The sequence below is a fragment of the Ctenopharyngodon idella genome, chromosome 4 (assembly GCF_019924925.1).
Source record: "Ctenopharyngodon idella isolate HZGC_01 chromosome 4, HZGC01, whole genome shotgun sequence".
Taxonomy (NCBI): Eukaryota; Metazoa; Chordata; class Actinopteri; order Cypriniformes; family Xenocyprididae; genus Ctenopharyngodon; species Ctenopharyngodon idella.
The window spans coordinates 22,608,312-22,629,356 of NC_067223.1; the positions used below are offsets into that span (position 1 = coordinate 22,608,312).

At 46.0% G+C, this 21,045-nt stretch overlaps 1 protein-coding gene across 5 annotated transcripts in view; it reads right to left on the bottom strand.

The window, feature by feature from the left end:
• Positions 1 to 21,045, bottom strand: part of LOC127511117 (tripartite motif-containing protein 16-like) — a 60,424-nt gene continuing 39,379 nt past the window's right edge. For 3 of the 5 annotated variants that reach the window (XM_051891680.1, XM_051891679.1, XM_051891677.1), the window contains exon 7: positions 1 to 914. In XM_051891680.1, coding sequence (XP_051747640.1) covers positions 492 to 914 — 423 coding nt within the window. In that variant the 3' untranslated portion in view covers positions 1 to 491. Of the gene's footprint in view, positions 1,052 to 5,845; positions 5,894 to 6,046; positions 6,207 to 13,255; positions 13,490 to 13,575; positions 13,672 to 15,081; positions 15,736 to 21,045 lie in introns of those variants that run through there. The other 2 variants (XM_051891678.1, XM_051891684.1) reach the window with 2 other exon arrangements.

Consider the following 21,045-nt stretch of genomic DNA (forward strand, 5'->3'; position numbering starts at 1 on the left):
AAAACAACAACAAGGTTTATTTAAAGTAAACTGGATTAGAGTACAATAATTGTGCTCATACTTTCACTGATCAAGAGTTTACAGTATTATCAGATGATCTGGGTTGATATATTGCACATTTATTAATAAATGTACATTTATCGATTTTGCAAAAAAATACATTTTTTATTGAATGGTCCATTTAAATGAATCACTTCAACGGAAGGTAATATTGATAGTAATAATAAAATAATTGATGTGACACTACAATAAGACCTGAATGACTGATTTTCATCAACACAAATAGAGCTTGAGAACAACAGATACACACCGTCACTCATCATGACACACACACACACACACACACAGATCTCACTGTCTATGTGAGGATTCATTACACACATTTATTCTGACCTGTTATTTCACTGACAGAAGTTCAGCTGTAGTATTAATGTAATGAAAAGAAAATAAGAGACTCTATAACATCTCACTGTTACTGATTCATCATGAGCTCAAAGCATTATGGGTAGATTCTCTCTACAGTCTATTATTATATTATTATTAAGACCAACCCAAAACCCAGGATACAGCAGTTGAGTGAATGTGGTCTGGACTGTGTGGATGAGGCTCATTGTGTCTCCAGAGACGCTGTAGAAGGACAGAGTTCCTGCACTGTGATCCACATACACTCCTATTCTACTGCTGATGGACTCTACTGGGAGTTTAGTATCTATGTTATTGTGTTTGAATGAGTATCTGGAGGAAGAGCAGAACAAACTCCAGGACTGATCATTACATCCAAACCAACACTCTTTACCCCGTCCCTTCCTGCTGATGCTCTTATATGACACTGATATACACACACCAAATATATTATTCCCACTCCACTCAATCTCCCAGTAACAGCGTCCACACACACTCTCTCTACACAACACCTGAGACACATTATCAAATCTGTCTGGATGATCAGGATACGGATGGTGTTGGGAATACTTAGTAATCACTCTGTTCTTCTCAGACAGATGGAGGCATTTATTCACTGTGTTCAGGTCCAGATTGAGCTGATGGGAATCTGATGGAGATAAAACACATCAGAATCAGGAATTATGAATCTGATCTTTTAATGTTTCTGAACTCTTTATGTTCAATATGTCATAAGTGTCTCAGTAAATAATAAAAAAATAATAATAATAATAAATAAATAAAATTATCCACACATATAATCACACACTCATGATCAGATTCAAGCCACGATCATAATAACATTAATGCTTAGGTTGACACACAAGAAGCACTGACATATTCAGGAAAAAAAAAAGATGAAGGGATCCCAGATCTCAGAAAATATACCCGTGTTGCCCTTTAACGTATACCCGATTTTTTCCAAATGAATGAAGCTCATAACATCTCTCAGCCAGTCATCAAAAGACGGAGGGAGTTTTTGTTTCCACAGCAAGAGAATGCGCAGTCTAGCTAACAATGTTAAGAAAGCAAAAGCCTTTGCAGTATTTCCAGGCAAACCAGTGACCTTTGAAGGAAGTCCAAAAAGCGCAACCAAAGGACAAGGCTCGATCTGTTTCTTTGTTACTAAAGAAAAACAATTGAAAATTGATAGCCAAAAAGAAGTTATGGATGGACATAACCAAAACATATGTATTAAATCCGCAGGGGCCTGATGGCAATGATCACAGAGAGGGTCAATACCAGGCTTGATTTTTGCCAACCTCACTTTTGTCCAGTAAATTCGATAAATAAATTTTAATTGGATAAGACTATGACGTGCACAAATAGAGGAGGTATGGACACGGGACAGAATATGGTTCCAAGTCTCGTCATCAAATGTGAGGCAGAGATCTGACTCCCATTGTTGTTTAATAAAAGAAAGAGAGGAAGTGGAAATGGAGGAAATCAGCCTGTATAGCGAAGACAACACACCCCTTTTATCTGAGGCTACTTCAAGAATCTGATCAAGCGAAGATTTTGGAGGAAGATTTGGAAAATCAGGGAATGAGTTTAACAAAATTTTGGAGCTGCAAATATCTAAAAAATTGTGCACTAGAGAGAGAGAATTTTTGTTTCAATTGAGAAAAGCAGGGGAACACATTATCAATGTAAATATCATTGACCACCGAAATCCCTGCTCTCTGCCAAATATTAAATGCCCTGTCATTAAGTGAAGGGGGAAATAAAGGGTTACGATTTATAGGTGAAACCACTGGCAAGCGCTGAAGGCCAAAATGGGTTCGGAATTGGGACCAAATTCGTAATGATTGCCGGACAATACAATTACCATACGGACAGCGCGAGATGTTAAGGGAAAAATAGAAGAGGATACTCCATTGGCCCTAACAGAGCATACTGGGGAGGAATACAAAAGTTTTATCCAGGATGTGAACGCATTGCCAAAACCAAATTTCTGTAGCACATAGAAAAGGTAATCCCATTCCACTCAATCAATGGCTTTCTCCGCATCAAGCAGCAGAAGAGCCTCTGATGGGTGAGAATTGGAAGAATAAATTATTAAATGCGCTTCTAATATTATGAGACAATAATCTGTTTTTAATAAAACCAGTCTGGTCGCTGTGTATGATTAACGGTAAAACTGATTCAAGACGCTCTGCAAGCATTTTAGCCAGTATTTTTACATCTACGTTCAAAAGACTGATTGGCCTGTATGAACCACATTCATGTGGGTCTTTGTCTTTTTTCAAAATCAAAGAAATACAAGACTGACGGAGGGTTGGAGGCAGGAAGCCATTATTAAGGGAGTCCAATAACATGTTTAGTAGCGGCGTTTTAAGTGTTTGAGAAAACCTCTTAAAAATTCAATAGGGAACCCATCGGGCCCAGGGGTCTTGCCGTTCTGCATACTCTCAATTGCTTGCACTATCTCCTCTGCAGAAAAAGGTAATTCTAGCTCTTCTCTCATTGCATTCGATATTGTAGGTATGGGCAGTGGTTCAAAAAAACTTTCCATAAGTGACCTATCCGTGGGGGGTTCTGATTTGTATAGCAAAGAGTAATAGTCTTTAAAATGGGTAGCAATACTAACAGGGTCAGTAATCAAATTGCCATCAGAGGATTGAATCTTAGAAATTAAATTTTGAGCTGACTTTTCCTTTAATTGAAGTGCAAGAAGTTTACTTGGCTTGTCACCATGCTCAAAAAATGCATGTTTAGCCTTCAGCAATAACTTTTCAGCTTGATGGGTTGATAACATATTAAAATCAGATTGAAGTTTGAGTCTCTTTTTGTAAATTCCAGGATCTGGAGAAGTTGCATAAGCCGAATCGAGCCGAATTATTTCCAGAGATAATTCTTCTAGCTTCTTCCTTATTTGTCTATTTACACAAACTGAATATGAAATGACTTGACCCAGAGCATATGCTTTAAAAGATTCCCATATTATGGAAGGTGAGGTCTCAGGGATGGTATTTATCTCCAAAAATATATCTAATTTATCTTTTAACGAATCACAAAATGCTTTATCAGAGAGCAGTAGAGAATTAAATTTCCAACTTCGAGAACCCAACATCTTATCTTGAAACTGAAGAGAAAGTAAAAGTGGAGCATGATCAGATATAACAATGCTGCTATATGAACAGGCCTTCACTTTAGACAACAATTTCTTGTCTAAGAAAAAGTAATTAATACGGGAGTAATTGTGGTGAACAAGAGAAAAATGAGAATTGTCGTGCCGTGGGATATAAAAAACGTCATAAATCGGCCTGACCGCAAGTAGTTAGAAGCGATTGAAGCGTAATTGCAGTTTTAGAGGGTTGGGCTGGTTTAGTAGATGAACGGTCTAGAGAAGGGTTCAGAGAACAATTAAAATCACCTCCCATAATGAGATAGTGTTGGTTTAGGTCAGGGAGCAAGGAGAATATTTTCTGAATGAAATTTTCACAGTTAAACCATAAAGAAGGCCTGAAACAATAACATATCTACCACCGAAATCCACTAAGGTTTGTGAAGGAGCGAATGGTATACATTTGTTCACAATAATTGCCACCCCTCTAGATTTACTGAGAAATTTAGAATGAAATACTTGTCCAATCCATTTCTTACAAAGTCTTGATCTGTGTTTTTTAAGTGGGTCTCTTGCAAAAAACCAATATGAGTATTTAAATGTTTTTAAATGTGACAAGACCTTGTTAAGTTTAATTACATTGTTTAAACCTTTGACATTCCAACTGGTAAAATTCACACAAGAACTCCCAGACTGAGCTTTGCTTAAGCTAGTGGTCATTGGTTATAATGACAACAGCAAAAACATGAGAACATGAATGTGGCTTTCTTCTGTCTTGACATATCTGAGATTCTGAAATAGAGTGAAAGAACGAAAAAAAAAAAAAAAAAGTGGTACGAACATTACCCACAACACAGCACAAACCTTCTCTCTGCTGAACTTTCGGAGAGAGAGCTCCGTAACAGGTTGAAAATATATAAAGAAAAAGGGAACAATATGTTCACAGACCGCATATTAAAATAATAATAATAAAAGTTGCATGGTCTGTACGTGCTTATAATGCAAGAAGTCCATAAAGTCTGATACAACACCGTACTTCAATGCAATGCCATGACCAATTAGCGTGCAGACCCGGCTTACATAGGGCTACTGCCCCGAGTGAAACATTGTCCAATAATAACTCTGTTATTTAACTGTATCCACAGCAGCTACTTCGCTTGACTGTTTGGGTTTAACCACGGTGGCAAGGAACGTAGACACGGCATCAGGGCTGTCATCAGGAGCGGGAGAAGCACGTTTAGATTTAGGCATGGCAATGAAAATAACAGGCCCCAACACGTATTCGAATGTTCTCTGGCGTTGTAGACGTCGTCTTAAAGTACTAAGAATACTAAATGTTCCTGTTAACAAGTGAAAAGTAATAAAATTTACGGAGCAGCACCCGGACGCGCCTCACTCACTCAAACTGCATACCGGAAGTCTCGATTTACACAGTTTTTAAGCATTGTATGTCTATTATATTTTTGGTGATTTTCAGTACTGTAGACTTTGGTCATCTTGAACTCTTTAAATTTCTATCTGTTGCTCCAAAGATTAAAGAGACTTTATACAAAATCCAGTTTAGGATAAATCCATAGTGGAATTTTTCCAGAAGAGTTTTCTGTTTCTTACTTTCCTGAAACTCTTGAAAAGTTTTTTTTTTTCTACTGTGATTTTACCTCTAAATCTTGGGTGAATGTTTTTAATTGGAAGTGAAAAATAATCATATTTTCAGTGAAAAATAATCATATTTATTTATTAGTTTTAGAAGATATCCTGTTTTTGAAGAATATGTTAAATCCCCAGTTTAGTGCTGTCCTGATTTACATCTTTGTTAAAGTCACGAGTAATAATAATAATGTCATTTTTTAAAGAAAGATCAGCCTACATGTCTGCGTATACACATTCTTATACAGGCTCTCACTCCAAACATGTATGCCAATCCACCTTATTTTTACAGTTTACTGCACTTTGATATTCCTCTCATTATTTCCCTATAGCAGCTGATAAATCAGTAGTCTCGCAAATTCACAGAAAAACCTTATTTCCGGTTTGAAAATTAAGGTGGATAGACTAAACACACAATACACATGTGCATGATGTCACCGTTTTCACAGATTCGTGTTTTTCGTTCAATTTCTGATGGACTCGATCTGCGCGCTTGTGTTACTGACAACAGGACAAATGCATTTGAAATGTTCACGTTGAGTAGAATGTTGTTAAAATGTTACAGATCATTTTCTTTTGCAAGTAATTACAAGTTTCATCTTGCTTCCATTGCCCCCCCCCACCCCACCCTCTGCACGATTAACATGAACACAGTCAGTGTCTTTTCTGTTTGTTTTCTTAGTGACTTACATTGTAGGAAGTCGTTCCTGGTTCTGGGAACAATGTTGGTGAAAGTGACTGTGGAAATCAACAGACATGAAGAGTGTGATTATCATGTCAAGAGAAAATGATCCCTGCATCCGTTCCTAAGACATTTCTAATATGATCTTCTACATGATATGAGATGATGGAGGATCATTTCTGAGAGCAGATGAATCTCCAGGACTTTACCTCTGTCAGAGATCTTCTTCAGCTCCTCTTTGCAGAAATAATCCAGTTTGTCTCTCAGCTGACGGACAGATTCTCTCACGACATCAAAAGAGGAGAGAGAACTGAAGAGATCGTCATTTACGTCTGTAGATTCAGGAGGAGCTGAGAGAGACTGTAAAATCTACAGAAAACAGAAATCAAAGCTCATCACCTCCACACTTCAGACAATAACCTGCACTACTGTCAGATTTGAGCAGCTCTTGTTGATCTTTAGTAACTCTCCTCAATCCAGCACTTTCACAGCATCAGCTTCATTCTTCTCATGTTCATTATATCATGTTAGAGGTGTAAGATCTAGTGTTCAACACTTACACTATATGTGAACTTTCTAGGAAAACACTTGATGATCAAACATCTGGCAATAACATAAATGTAACAGATCAAGAGCATCAATGGAGTCACATGACAGGGTTGAGTAGATTTGATCAGGAAAAGCAGTTCAAAGGCAACGAGTAGATTGACCATTATTTATAACTTTTGAGCAGGTAGTGACTCTGAAATTCACAAGGACTCTTAGGACACGATCCCAAGGTCAGGTTTTGTGGTTTAAATATGCAGAAACTTTGCTAATATACAGCCTCACTTCCTGTTTGAGGACTTCACTGTCAAATTCTGTCAAATTGTGTTAATGAAAATTATTATAAAAGGTTTTCGTTACTGAAAATTTGTAGTAAAAGTCAAAGTTTGTAAAAAGATAAGAGATGATGGGAAATCTAGCTGGGGGAAACTGAAACTAAAAAAAGTTTAAATATTAATTCACAAGTTCACACTTACAAATAAGTCAGATAAAATAAATGGTATACGTATTTGGCGTGCTGTTCGGGGAGAGGGCTCCGAGCTCGGTATTTGGCCCGAACACAGTAACCAGTTGGAAGTAACCAAGTGAGTGTGAGGAGACAGGGTGGTGGAGGGATGCTGAAAACTGTCGAGGATTCATGGGTGAGTTGACTGTGGTTATATATATGCCTGTACTCATTCTGATTGGGTAGATATGTTGATTACTGATTGTTGACAGCTGGGTGAGATGATGTGATAATCGGGTAGCTTATTTGACTTGTTCCTCCCGAACTACGTTAATAAAACATCATTTAAATTTTGAGCTGTTGTTGTCTGGAAGCTCAATATATCTTTCAAGAAAATGTTTCCTAAGAGATTTCCAGAGCTGAACGTCTCAGTTACAAAGGTAACCCTCGTTCCCTGAAGGAGGGAACGGAGACGTACGTCGGACAGACCGACGAATAGGAATCTCGCTAGAGAGGCCAATCTACTTCGAGTGTAACTACAACGAGCCAATGCACATTGGCATGCAATCATATGCATCAGCTGTTCGCCTCGCAGCGCGGGTATATAATGAGCAGCAGGTGCGTTGCATCTTCAGGTTTTCGCTGAGGAGCCGAACCGGATAGGCGGCAGCATCAGCGGGGTACAGCGACTGTGGCGACGGGACGTACGTCTCCGTTCCCTCCTTCAGGGAACGAGGGTTACCTTTGTAACCGAGACGTTCCCATTCATTCGGTCACGTTCGACGTACGTCGGACAGACTGACGAATAGGAATCCCTACCAAAGCGCCACAGGAGCTGCCCCCTTCCAGCGCTCTGTTGTAAGCCACCTGAACCCCCTTGCCTACGGACGGTGGGACAGGGCTAACACAGAGAGTGTCGATCACTGCTGTTCCCAAAACCCATTCAGTGAGACTATTGGATAACGCTGGGAAAGCGTACCCTTCCGCTGGGAAGGGAACGCTGCGGAAGCCACATCCTTCCCTGAAGGAGTTATGTGGAGAAGTACATATGGATTAACCCGTAGGCTGTACTACATATGGAAGAACTGGGGTGACTCCAACTCGATGAGAGGCGGGTTCTCCCTGAAGGAGAAAGACACGGGCTTCGTTTAGGAGCAACCGTGGAACTAGACATATGGGATCCCAGTAGGGTCACACATATGGTACCCAGCCTAAACCCGGTTCTCAAGGATACAACGGTGTATAGGCCTAGCGCCAGACGCTCCGCCACGTCGGCTGCCGAAGGGAGATCGGAGGACTCAACAGGGTCTGCCTTGTAGGGACTCTCTGGAGAAAAAGCGCATGTAAGCGCAGCAAGCTGACACTAAGCCGGGGCCTCTCCATGCCTCTGACCTGAGGTGAGAACACGGGAGGAGACTGGCTCGACACGAAGGCTATAGAATCTAGCGAACGTGTTAGGTGTCGCCCAGCCCGCAGCTCTACAGATGTCTGTTAGCGAGGCGCCACGAGCCAGCGCCCAGGAAGATGCGACGCCTCTCGTGGAGTGTGCATGCAACCTGAGCGGGCAGGGCACGCCCTGAGCTTGGTAAGCCAGGGCGATGGTATCCACTATCCAGTGGGCCATCCTCTGCTTGGAGACAGCCTTTCCCTTCTGCTGGCCTCCGCAACAGACAAAGAGCTAGACTGAGGTCCTAAAGCTTTGAGTTCTGTCTACGTACAGTCGCAAAGCGCGAACTGGACAGAGCAAAGCCAGGGCTGGGTCTGCCTCCTCCGGGGGCAGCGCTTGCAGGCTCACTACCTGGTCCCTGAAGGGAGTGGTAGGAACCTTGGGCACATAGCCAGGCCGGGGTCTCAGTACCACGTGGCCGTCACCCGGCCCGAACTCTAGGCACGATTCGTCGACCGAAAAAGACTGCGGGTCCCCTACCCTCTTGATGGAGGCCAATGCAACCAGCAGCAAAGTCTTCATAGACAGAATCTTTAAGTCTGCTGATTGCAAGGGCTCAAAGGGAGCAATCTGAAGTGCTCTCAGCACCAGAGCAAGGTCCCAAGAGGGTATGGAGGGAGGACGAGGAGGATTCAACCGCCTCGCCCCCCTAAGGAACCTGACGACCAGGTCGTGCTGACCAACAGACTTGCCATCTATGTGGTCATGATATGCGGAGATAGCAGCAGTATGGACTTTGAGGGTGGAGGGGGACAGCCTCCAACCCCTGCTGCAAGAAGGAAAGCACGACACCGATCGAGCATCTTCGGGGGTCCTCTCGACGAGAAGAACACCACTCGACGAACAGGTTCCACTTCAAGGCGTAAGCCCGTCTCGTAGACGGTGCACGTGCCGAAGTGATGGTGTTAAGTACCTCGGGGGGTAAGTCACCTAGAACCTCCGGGTGCCAGAGAGTGCCCCGTCTCTGAGAAAAAAGGTCTTTCCTCAGAGCAATGGGCCAGGGAAGGGCTGTCGCGAGGAGTAAGAGTTCTGGGAACCAGGTCCGGTTGGGCCAATAGGGCGCAACTAGCAGGACCTGCTCCTCGTCCTCCCTGACTTTGCACAGGGTCTGTGCAAGTAGGCTCACTGGGGGAAACGCATATTTGCGAAGGCCCCGGGGCCAGCTGAGCGCCAGTGCATCTGTTCCGAGTGTTCCCTCAGACAGGGAGTAAAACAACTGGCAATGGGAGGTTTCTGGAGAGGCAAACAGGTCTACCTGAGCCTCTCCGAACTCTCTCCAAATCAGCTGGACCACCTGGGGGTGGAGTCGCCACTCTCCTGGCAGCGCAGCTCGTCGGCCACACGGTTGAGCACACCGGGAACATGAATGGCACGAAGCGACCTCAGATGCTTCTGACTCCAGAGGTTGAGATGGCGGCGAGTTGCGACATGCGACGGGAGCGTAGACCACCTTGACGGTTGATGTACTCAACGGTCGCAGTGTTGTCCGTACGGACCAGTACATGCTTGCCCCGTAGCGGCCCTTTGAGGCGGCTCAGAGCAAGGCATACCGCTAGCAACTCGAGGCAGTTGATGTGCCAATGCAGATGGGGGCCTGTCCACACCCCTGACACTGCATGCCCGTTGTACGTGGCACCCCAGCCTGTGGCAGAGGCATCTGCGAATACCACAGCATGCCGGGACACCTGCTCTAGGGGCACTCCAGCCCGAAGAAACAAGGGGTCCGACCACGGGCTGAAGGCTTGGCGGCACTCCTGAGTGATTGCCACCCGGAACGTGCCGCGTTGCCACGCCCATCTCGGGACCCGGCCGTGGAGCCAGTGTTGAAGCGGTCTCATATGAAGCAGACTGAGTGGAGTTACTGCCGTTGCGGCTGCCATATGCCCCGGGAGCCTCTGAAAAAATTTCAGTGGAACCGCTGTCATGCCATTGAACGTATTCAGGCAGTTCAACACCGACTGAGCACGTTCCTCTGTGAGGCGTGCTATCTGTTCGACCGAATCCAACTCCATACCGAGAAAAGAGATCCTCTGTACCGGGGCGAGTTTGCTCTTTTCCCAGTTGACCTGAAGACCCAACTGGCTGAGGTGTCTGAGCACCAGATCCCTGTGTTCGCACAACTGATCCTGGGACTGTGCCAGAATGAGCCAGTCGTCGAGATAGTTGAGGATGCGAACACCCCATTCTCTCATGGGAAAAAGGGCTCCCTCCACGACCTTCGTGAAGACGCGGGGAGACAGGGCCAGCCCGAAGGGTAGGACTCTGTACTGATATGCTCGACCTTCGAACGCAAAACGCAGGAATGGCCTGTGTCGCGGAAGAATCGAAACATGAAAGTACGCGTCCTTCAGGTCGATCGCTGCAAACCAATCCTGGGGACGGATGCACTCAAAAATGCGTTTCTGCGTGAGCATTTTGAACGGTAGCTTGTGGAGGCTCCGATTCAAAACTTGCAGGTCCAAGATCGGTCATAACCCACCGCTTTTCCTGGGTACAATGAAGTAGGGACTGTAGAACCCTGACCTCATATTGGCTGGAGGGACCGGCTCTATCGCGTCCTTCGCCAGTAGGACCGCGATCTCCGCACGCAAGACACGGGCATCGACAGCCTTCACTGCAGTGAGGTGGACGCCCCTGAACTTGGGGGGGGGGACGCCGGGCGAACTGAATCGCATAGCCGAGCCCGATGGTCTGAATGAGCCAGCGAGACGGACTGGGGAGCACTAACCAGGCTCGCAGAGACCGTACAAGCGGGATCAAAGGGACCGCAGGCGTACCCGCAGTGAGGCAGCGAGGTGGAACACAGGGACACAGCTCGGGAGGCTCTCTCTGCGAGGCGGCCCGAAGCGGGGACAGAGTGTGCTGTGCAACACCTACCTGGTTCCACGGTTGGGCAGGGGGCGCAGGAGAGGCTTTGCTGCCTTCTCGACTGCACGCTGCTGCCCTCTGGCGAAGGAAGAGGGGGATGAGAGTGGTGAGGCAACGAGCAGACTGAGGGCCCACGAGGAACTCAATGGTTTGTCGGGGGAGGCTCCCCGGTCTGCCACTAACTGAGGAGAACTGCTGGGCTCAGTCCCCGACAGTGTCACCGAAAAGGCCACCTTGTGAGACGGGAGTGTCGAGAAAGCGTTTAGCTTGACGACCTCTTGCACCTCAGCAAGGTAAGCCAGGGGGGCGCTTCTGGACCACTGAGGTGGACATCGTCTGGCCGAAGGCCTGCGCTGTGACTTTAATCATGGTTAGTCAACAAGCACAGCTCAACCCCGGCTCAGAACTACCCTCATGCATAAAGAGTGCCTTGGCCTCACATGCAGGGTGGGTGTGGTCTGTGAACAGCCACCCCACCCATAAGGGTAGTGAGAGAGTAAAAACTTATGCAGATTTTGGCACTTTTGGCGTTCCATATTTATGGCACCAATATAGCTCCATACTGCCAAGTTTTTCCATGCACATCTGGAACACCCGGGAAAGCATGGCTGTAAACTCCGAATCTGAGTCAGCATAAGCACACACCATTACAGTGGGCAGCGTCACCCTCATTTCCAGAGCATAACAGCCCTCTCTCCGATGCTGCAATCGACATCTGACCCTCAGCTGAAGCCCTGAATTAAATGCTAGGTTCCCCTATGAAAAGGACCAGCAATCCAATCCAGAAGCTGCACAGCATGTAATGCGCTAGAGAGGAAGGGGCCCTAGGGGGTTGGTTCCCCGAAGGAACCCCTCAACCTCAAGTCGCCCAAGCCATTTCACCAAAGTAGACCTCTTCTGGTGCACCAGAGAGGGCACTACAATGGAGATTAGGCAAGGAGACCGCGCATCTAGAGCGCCGAGCGAGCGCTGGGTTGCCGTGACAACCCGCACTGCAGCCCGACAGCTCGACGGCACACGACACGCAGAGGAGCGAGAGGTTTGCTCTCGCTGATCTCCGCGGTCTCCCAGAGTGTCGGGCAGACCCGCGGCTGTGCTTTTACACACAAGCGGCAGCTGGCCAACAACAGAGGGGACTCAAGCTTCCCAGAGAAAGAAGAGTCACGACCAGCGTGTCGACGTGATCATGTTCTCATACGAAAACATGAACCACCCACGAACATCGTTTCAGTACGCGCCTAGACATGTGAAACAGTGATCGTGGCCGTCAGTGAGGACAGGAGACGACCGCATCCAGAAACACACAAATAGAATGTCATCTTTGAAAAGACGCAAGCTCTACTTGTGTAAGCTCTTTTAGGGACTTTACTCTTTTAGAGTGCTGAAGCACGCAGGGGAACGGCCGCCGCAACACAGACAGGGATTGTGTGCAGCCTGTCGTGTGCTCTTTCTCTCTTTGAAGGCGCTCACTCTTACCAGCCGTAAAAACGGCTTTCAGCGCTCGAAGCGCACCGTTCCGGCCGTGAGAACAGCCTTCTGACGCTGTCAAAACAGCTATTTGCTCTATAATGGCAAACGAAACAAAAAACAGAAAATAAAGAGAGAACTTCGACCCCGCTGCTGTGCTGTTCGCCCGCACTCGAAAAAAAGAGAAGTTCAACCAAAAGCTTGACTCGTCTTCTAGCAGACACTTGCTTGCAGAGATCAGGAACAAACACCGTTCGGCTCCGAAGCGAAAAGCTGAAGATGCAACGCACCTGCTGCTCGTTATATACCCGCGCTGCGAGGCGAGCAGCTGATGCATATGATTGCATGCCAATGTGCATTGGCTCGTTGTAGTTACACTCGAAGTAGATTGGCCTCTCTAGCGAGATTCCTATTCGTCGGTCTGTCCGACGTACGTCGAACGTGACCGACTGAATGGGAACTGCATTTGTAAGTGCGTCTCTTTCAAAAGAAGATGATCAGATGAGAGTCTGACTGATGATTATATAATAACCGAACACACAGATCAACACTTCAGTCAACGGCTCATTCTGCTCTCATGAAATGTTTCTCTGTGAGTCTCTTGCTCAAGTCCACTATGATCCTGTTCTTCTAGATCTCTGTTACCTGCAGGAAATGGATGTGATCCTGTGTGTGTGAAAGCTGCTCCAGCTCAGCGTCTCTCCTCCTCAGATCATTGATCTCCTGCTCCAGTCGCTCCAGTTGTCCTTCAGCTCGACTCACTGCAGTCTTTTCCTGATCTCTGATCTGCTGTGTGGCCTCAGAGCGGCTTCTCTCAATGGACTGGATGAGCTCAGTGAAGATCCTCTCACTGTCCTCCACTGCTCTCTTTGCAGAGCGCTGTTAGGACACACATCACAATCACACAGTGGCTTCAGTGAGTCCTGACTGAGACTTCTCAAACTTCTCTTCTTCTCCAGACTCACCTTATGAGACTCCACAGCCTCTCTCAGCTGCTGAAGATCTTTCTCTCTCTGCTGGATCCTCTGCTGGAACCACCTCTGCGTCTCCTTCAGCTGGTGCTAAAGGACAAACCAATAACAGGAGAAACATCACATAAATCATCAAGTAAACAGATATGAATCCAGTATCAGTGAAGTGCTGAGATTGAGAGATCTTTCATGATAAGGTTATAGGTTAATTCATAAGTGTCAGCATTATTTCATCAAAGCCTAGTTTTATAGGGATAGTTCACCCAGAAATGTAAGTTCTTTAATTGTTTACTCATCCTCATGTCTTTACAAACTTGTGTAATTTTCTCTTGTATAATATTCTGAATAATGTCTCAAATGCCCAAATCAAATATGGTGACACGTCAATAACAGCAAACCTCACTGGCTCATGCATGTCACTTGACTAAACATGCCATTATTGATTTTTCTTTATGCTTCAGAAGACTTAGGGTGCTTCCAAAATCGCACACTCTCTTCAGTAGCTAATTATTTTAAATTGTAATAATTTGTGTCTGCTAAGTAAAGTATGTTCAATATAGTATGAATGTAATCTGGACATACTTCATTGACCATGTTGTCATTATCATGTGATCTAACAGCATCAGTTGCGTCACTTCACTGCCATTCACAAATCCTCTCCCGTGGCCTCATGGGAACGACACTTCAGAAACTCTGAACTTTTTGCCCACTCTTGTATGAGTACTGTGAATTCAGACATACAGTACTTCTTGTGTCACGTACTGTTTTTGAGGTGCTCTATAGTAGGGATTTCAGATGAAGCCTTAGATTACCCCCCTTAGAGTTGTATGAATTTCTTTTATATGTAGTTACAAATGTAGGTTCGGGAGGAGCGTAAACATTCAGTCCTGTCAATCATCATTACGAGTGTATATAAGCAGCATTCACTGCGTCATCCCAGCAACAATTCTTCCAGCATCCCTCGTCCTCCCCATCTCCTCCTCTATTTCTCTTATTCTCCCTCTACGCAGTACTGTTATAGGGGGGTTTAACTCGGAGCTCAAACTGAGCCTCGGGTTCGAGCCCTCTTTCGAGGACAGCAAGCCGAATTTGGTTTACCATTAACCATTCAGACTGAATGGGCAGGCAAACTTGTGAAGCTACCTTAATGTCCTTTTTGAAGATTGAAACTTTTGGACCCTTTTGACTTTAAATATATGGACAGAGAGATCCCTAAAATATCTTCTTTTGTGTTCCTCAGAGAACAGAAAGTCATACCAGTTTTGGAATATCATAGTATTCCTAAATGATGAATGTTCATTTTTTGGGTGAACTGCTGGTCTATTATGCTTTTTTCCCCATGTTCATCTTTCTTTAGTGTTTGACTGTTTGTGCATGAAAAAACTCTGTAAAGTTACAAAGTCACTCCAAAGGCATTTACCACCTCCATTGTCTCCATTAAAACAGACATTAAATTATGAACCTGTAAATGATCATAATGTGACCTCTTTAAGTTCATACCTGTTTCTCTGTCCTCTGTGCTGCACCTGATACAAAGTTGTGGTTTTTATGTTCATCTATTATACACAGCACACATATATACTCCTGATCAGTGCGGCAGAAAACCTCAAGGATCTTGTCGTGTTTCGGGCAGATCATCTCCTGCAGTCGTCCAGTGGCTTCAGTCAGATTGTGTCTCTTTCCTTTAAACCAACTCTCATGTTGTTCAAGGTGATTCTGACAGTAAGAGTTCAGACACACCAGACAGGACTTGACGGCTTTGTGTTTTCTTCCAGTACAGACGTCACACTGCACATCTCCAGCTCCAGCGTAACAGTCAGCAGGAAGTTTAATCTTCTTCAGTTTCTCCACCATTCCAGCCAGAATGGTGTTTTTAGCTAAAGCAGGTCTTGGACTGAAGGTCTGTCTGCACTGAGGGCAGCTGTAGACTCTCATCTGATCCTCCTGATCCCAGCAGCCTGTAATACAGATCTTACAGTAACTGTGTCCACAGGAAGTGGTCACTGGATCCTTCAGGAGATCCAGACACACTGGACACATGAACTCATCCTGAGAAATTCCGGCTTCTGCCATTTTACTGCATGAACACAGAGACACAAACACACAACAGCTCAACTACACTTCAGTTTCTCTTTCTCTGAAGTCATGTGTTTCCTGTTTCCTGGTTCTGTGTTTGAGTGATGTGTCATAACAGGCCAAAACAGGGTCAAAACAGGCGTGTCTGTAAAGCAGCTTCCATATTCCTGGTCCTGAAGAGCCTCATGCTACCAAGTTTTTAGTTTTCATGCGTGTTCCTACACACACATTGTGTTTAATCAGTCTCAGACACACACTAAAAATATAAGTTACAGAGAAGCAAGACAACACCCTAAAAGTTCAGTAAATCTCTGTCCTAAATACTACACTGGTACTGCAGGACTGAAAACTGTGTTCAGAATTACAATTGCTTAAAGTCACCATGAAAATAAAATTGCCAAATCTTATTTTTTCTTATATATTATATCTTATATATTTATATAATACTGCAGTATTTATTATGATTTATTTGTTAAATTCATGTGCACTCATAATCTTTAATCAAAATATCTTCCTCTCCCTCTTGCAGTGACATCTCTTTTCTTCTCTGATGATGAGGGCGGAGCAACCTGTCACTCATATTAGATCCACCAATAGCAAACCACGACCATCCAATCAATTCCCCATGGACAAAATCAAGCTCTGCCCTACATTTGTTCTTGTTTAAGAGATCGTTTCACTCTGATATATGTTAAAATATTGCTGTATCGTACCTTGTATATCATGCTGACATTAATACCTCATGAATGTTTTCATTTTGAGTATCATCAAATATTTATTATTTTTAGAAATGTACTCCAACAGCTTCAACTTTAGAAGCCATATGTTTGTACAGAGTGTCTGTCTGTGTAAAAGTCAGGAGTTAAGTTTGTACATCATGTCAGGGTCGAGATATAGAAAGTGTGACGTGATGCAATAAGCAGTGTTGGGCACGTTACTTTAAAAAAGTAATTAGTTATAGTTACTGGTTACTTCTCACAAATAGTAACGGAGTTAGTAACTGAGTGTCACAGACACGCCAGGATCTACACATACCCAATCACAACGCACTCCCTCTCCTGAGTATTAACAAGCCACACCTGACACTCATCAGCACTCATCACCACAGCCACATAAAAGACACTCCAGATCACTCAGTCACTGTCCGGTCTCGTTAACGCATACCTACCTGTTATGCTTACCTCAAGTACTCTGTTAAACGACTACTTACCTGTCTCCAGCGTTATCCATGATTCCTGGTGTCTCATCGTCTTCTGTGAGTGTCTGTGTGTATCGTCTGCTCCACGTCTGCCTGCATCCACGATCCCTGGGAAAAGATCAAGACAAGTATCAGATCCAGTATCATCTCAAGTCACAAACTTTAACCTGCTTTCACTCACCTGCACTCTGCCCTTCATCTCTGGTTATAAATAAACATCATATTAACTATACCTGTGTCTCTGTCCCCTTCTGTATGTAACAGAAGACCGGACCAACACCGACAACCAAGATGAGCAACCCGGATCCATTCCAAGATCTCGTTGATGCACTTCGCCGCACGCTCACCAGCACTTCCACACCAGCTACCACAGCGAACACTTCTGCATTCACTGCCGCATCTCCTTCGCCATCTGCGGTCACCAGTCCCGTGGCCAAACCGGCGCCCTTCACTGGCTCGGCGGAGGACTGCAACGGATTCATTCTGCAGTGTTTGCTGGTCCTGGAGATGCAACCGCACTTGTATCCCGATGACAACACTAAACTGGCCTTCATAATCTCTCAACTCGAAGGAAAAGCTCTTCGCTGGGCAGAACCACTCTGGACACAGAAAAGTCCCATTGTGCAGTCTTTTTCAAGCTTCGTCGCCCATTTCAAAGAAGTTTTCGGGAAACCAGCCTGGGATTCATCTATCGGTGAGAGATTATGCAAGCTGAAACAAGGTTCTATGTCTGTGTCTGATTATGCTATCCAGTTTCGAACCCTAGCTGGTGCAAGTGGTTGGAATGAACAAGCCCTTATTACCACCTATCGTCAAGGCCTTGATCCACGTGTGCGGTTGCATTTCGCTGCATACGAGGATTCCATCGGGCTCGAAAGATTCATCCAGCTATCCATCAGATTCGCCACTCGTATGCAGCTGTGTCTCGAAAAGCACCAGGACCAACCGTCCTCCGCCAGCCAGAATCCGTCAGCCCCCCAGAACCAGCCAAAGAAACCCATGCAAGTTGTTTACTCTTGTTTTTCTTCCGCTGAGCGACAGAGGAGGCTGACCCAGAATTTGTGTTTGTACTGCAGCCGCTCTGGGCATTACATCGCTGAATGCCCCACGCGTCCAGTGCGATCAATAGTGAGTGTTCTCCTGCCTACTTTTAATAAGATGAAACTGCTTACTATTGTTGTGAACCTTACTCCTGTTGATTTCTGTCTTCCAGTCAAAGCCCTCCTCGATTCTGGGTCAGCTAGAAATTTAATCTCCGGAGCCCTCTGTCGCCAGCTCAAACTCAAGACCAGCGCCACGCCGAAGATTTACCAAATCTACTCAGTAACTGGAAAACCCCTCCGTCAAGTACGTTAGAGTGTTGGACCACAGCACCTCCAAGTGGGCATTCTCCACAAGGAAGAAATCCACCTGCTGGTTCTGGAGGAATCAGCAGCTGACGTGATTTTAGGGCGCCCCTGGCTAGAACAACACAGCCCCATCATCTCCTGGAGGACAGGGGATCCTGATTTGGGGTAACCAATGTTTTAATGACTGTTTTCCTGAGTTTCCTGTTCCAAGTTCCAAAGAAATCCAAGTCTGTGCTACTTCTGTTGAAAGTCCACTTGAGAAACGTTCAACGGACATCCCTGCCTGTTACTCCCACTTCAGCGATGTCTTCTGTCCTCAAGAAGCCACCAAACTACCTCCTCACCGGCCATGGGACTGTGCAATCGACCTCATTCCAGGTGAGCCAGTGCCCAGGGGGAAAATCTACTTCCTCTCCATCTCGCTGAAGCTCTGTCACAAGGATACATATGCCCATCTACTTCCCCTGCTGCTTCAAGCTTTTTCTTTGTGGCAAAGAAGGACGGAGGCTTGCGGCCCTGCATCGACTACAGAGCTCTGAACAAGATAACTGTGAAATTCCAGTATCCACTTCCTCTCGTCCCATCAGCGCTGGAACATCTACGCGGCGCCACTGTGTTCACCAAGTTGAACCTCCGCAGCGCGTACAACCTCATCAGAATACGTGAGGGGGACGAGTGGAAGACAGCGTTTGTGACCCCTACCGGTCACTATGAATATCTTGTCATGCCGTATAGACTTGTCAACGCCCTCTCCGTATTCCAAGACTTCATGCAGGAGGTGCTCCGGGAGTACACTGATCAGTCCTATTATACATCATCGACATCTTGATCTACTCCCGGAGCATGGCCGAACATCACCAGCACGTTGCGGAGGTCCTCCAATGCCTGAGAGACTACCATCTCTATCACAAAGCCGAGAAATGCACGTTCCACCAGCCCTCAGTGCAGTTTCTGGGATATATCATCGATCACAGTGGCGCCCGCATGGACGAGAGGAAGGTCACTGCCGTGAAAGACTGGCCCATTCCTACATCTGTGAAAGAACTACAAAAATTCTTACCACCTATCCTGTGTTTTGCAAATTTCTACCGCCGATTCATCAAAAGTTACAGTTCCATCACCAGTCCATTAACTAATCTACTCAGAAAAAACCCCAAGTCTCTGTCCTGGACTCCAGCCACCACCCGAGCATTTGAAGCCCTCAAGACTGCTTTCACTACCGCTCCTCTCCTGGCCCATCCAGATCCAGATCTCCCTTTCGTCGTTGAGGTGGACGCCTCGACCACAGGAGTGGGAGTGGTACTATCCCAGCAGCAGGGGATTCCCCATAAACTCCATCCATGTGCCTTCTTCTCCCGCAAGCTCAATCTGTCCCGTATTCATGGTCCCGAAGAAAGCACTGATGACCCAGAGTCCATCATCCCCGAGAAACTTTTTGTCAGTCCCATTACTTGGTCTGAAGAAACGCTCCCCAAGTTGAATGCCTCCACCAACACTCCGCCGGGTTGCCCGCAAGGGACGGAGTACATTCCACGAGCATGGAGCACTCCCCTTATCCACTCGTCACATACTTCACTGGGCACTGGCCACCCAGGGGTCAATGAAACCCTCTTGCTGTTGAAACAGCACTTCTGGTGGCCCAACATGGCATCAAACGTAAGAAGGTACGTGCAGGGGTGCAGGGAATGTGCCATCTCAAAGAGCCCATGACATCTTCCCTCCGGGAAACTCCAACCTCTGCCCGTTCCAAATTGCCCCTGGTCACACCTAGGAGTGGATTTTATAACAGATCTCCCAGTCTCCAACGGATGCACCTGTGTACTGGTGATAGTTGATCGATTCTCCAAGTTCTGTCTACTGCCTGGATTACCTACAGCAATGGACACTGCTGAACTTCTATTCAACCATGTCTTCAGATATTATGGACTGCCCGAATATATCGTATCTGACCGCGGATCACAGTTCACATCAAGGGTATGGAAATCCTTCTTCAAACTCCTAGGTGTGACCATAAGCCTCTCCTCTGGATACCATCCCCAGACAAATGGGCAGACGGAGAGGAAGATTCAGGAGATCGGCCGTTTCCTGCGTACCTTCTGTCACGGCCACCAGGACTCCTGGAACCAGTTTCTGGGCTGGGCCGAGTACGCCCAGAACTCTCTTCGTCAGCCCACCACTGGACTCACTCCTTTCGAGTGCGTACTCGGTTTCCAACCCCCACTGTTCCCCTGGGATGGGGAACCATCAGACGTCCCGGCGGTGGATTACTGGTTCCGGGAGAGCGAGAGGGTCTGGGACTCAGTTCATGTGCAACTTCAACGAGCCCTACACAGGCGCAGGTTCACAGCTGATCTTTGACGTTCCCAAGCACCCCAGTACCACCCAGGACAGAAGGTTTGGCTGTCAACCCGGGACATCACAATGCGCCTGCCCTGTAGGAAACTGAGTCCCAGGTTCATTGGCCCCTTCACCATCACCAGGCAGATCAACCCCGTCACCTATCACCTGTAACTCCCTCCTGAGTATAGAATTCACCCAGTTTTCCATGTGTCACTGCTCAAGCCTCACCATCCCTCTGTTCTTCCCTCCACAGAGCCTGGCAAACCCGAAGAAACTCCCCCTCCTCTGATCGTGGACGATGGAACAGCCTACCTGGTCAAAGACATCTTGGACTCCCGGCGCCGTGGTGGTCACCTGGAGTACTTAGTGGACTGGGAAGGATATGGTCCTGAAGAACGCTCATGGGTCCCAAGGAATGATATACTCGATCCAAGTCTTCTCGATGACTTCCATGCCAGACATCCTAACAGACCAGCTCCTCGCGGCAGAGGTCGACCACCA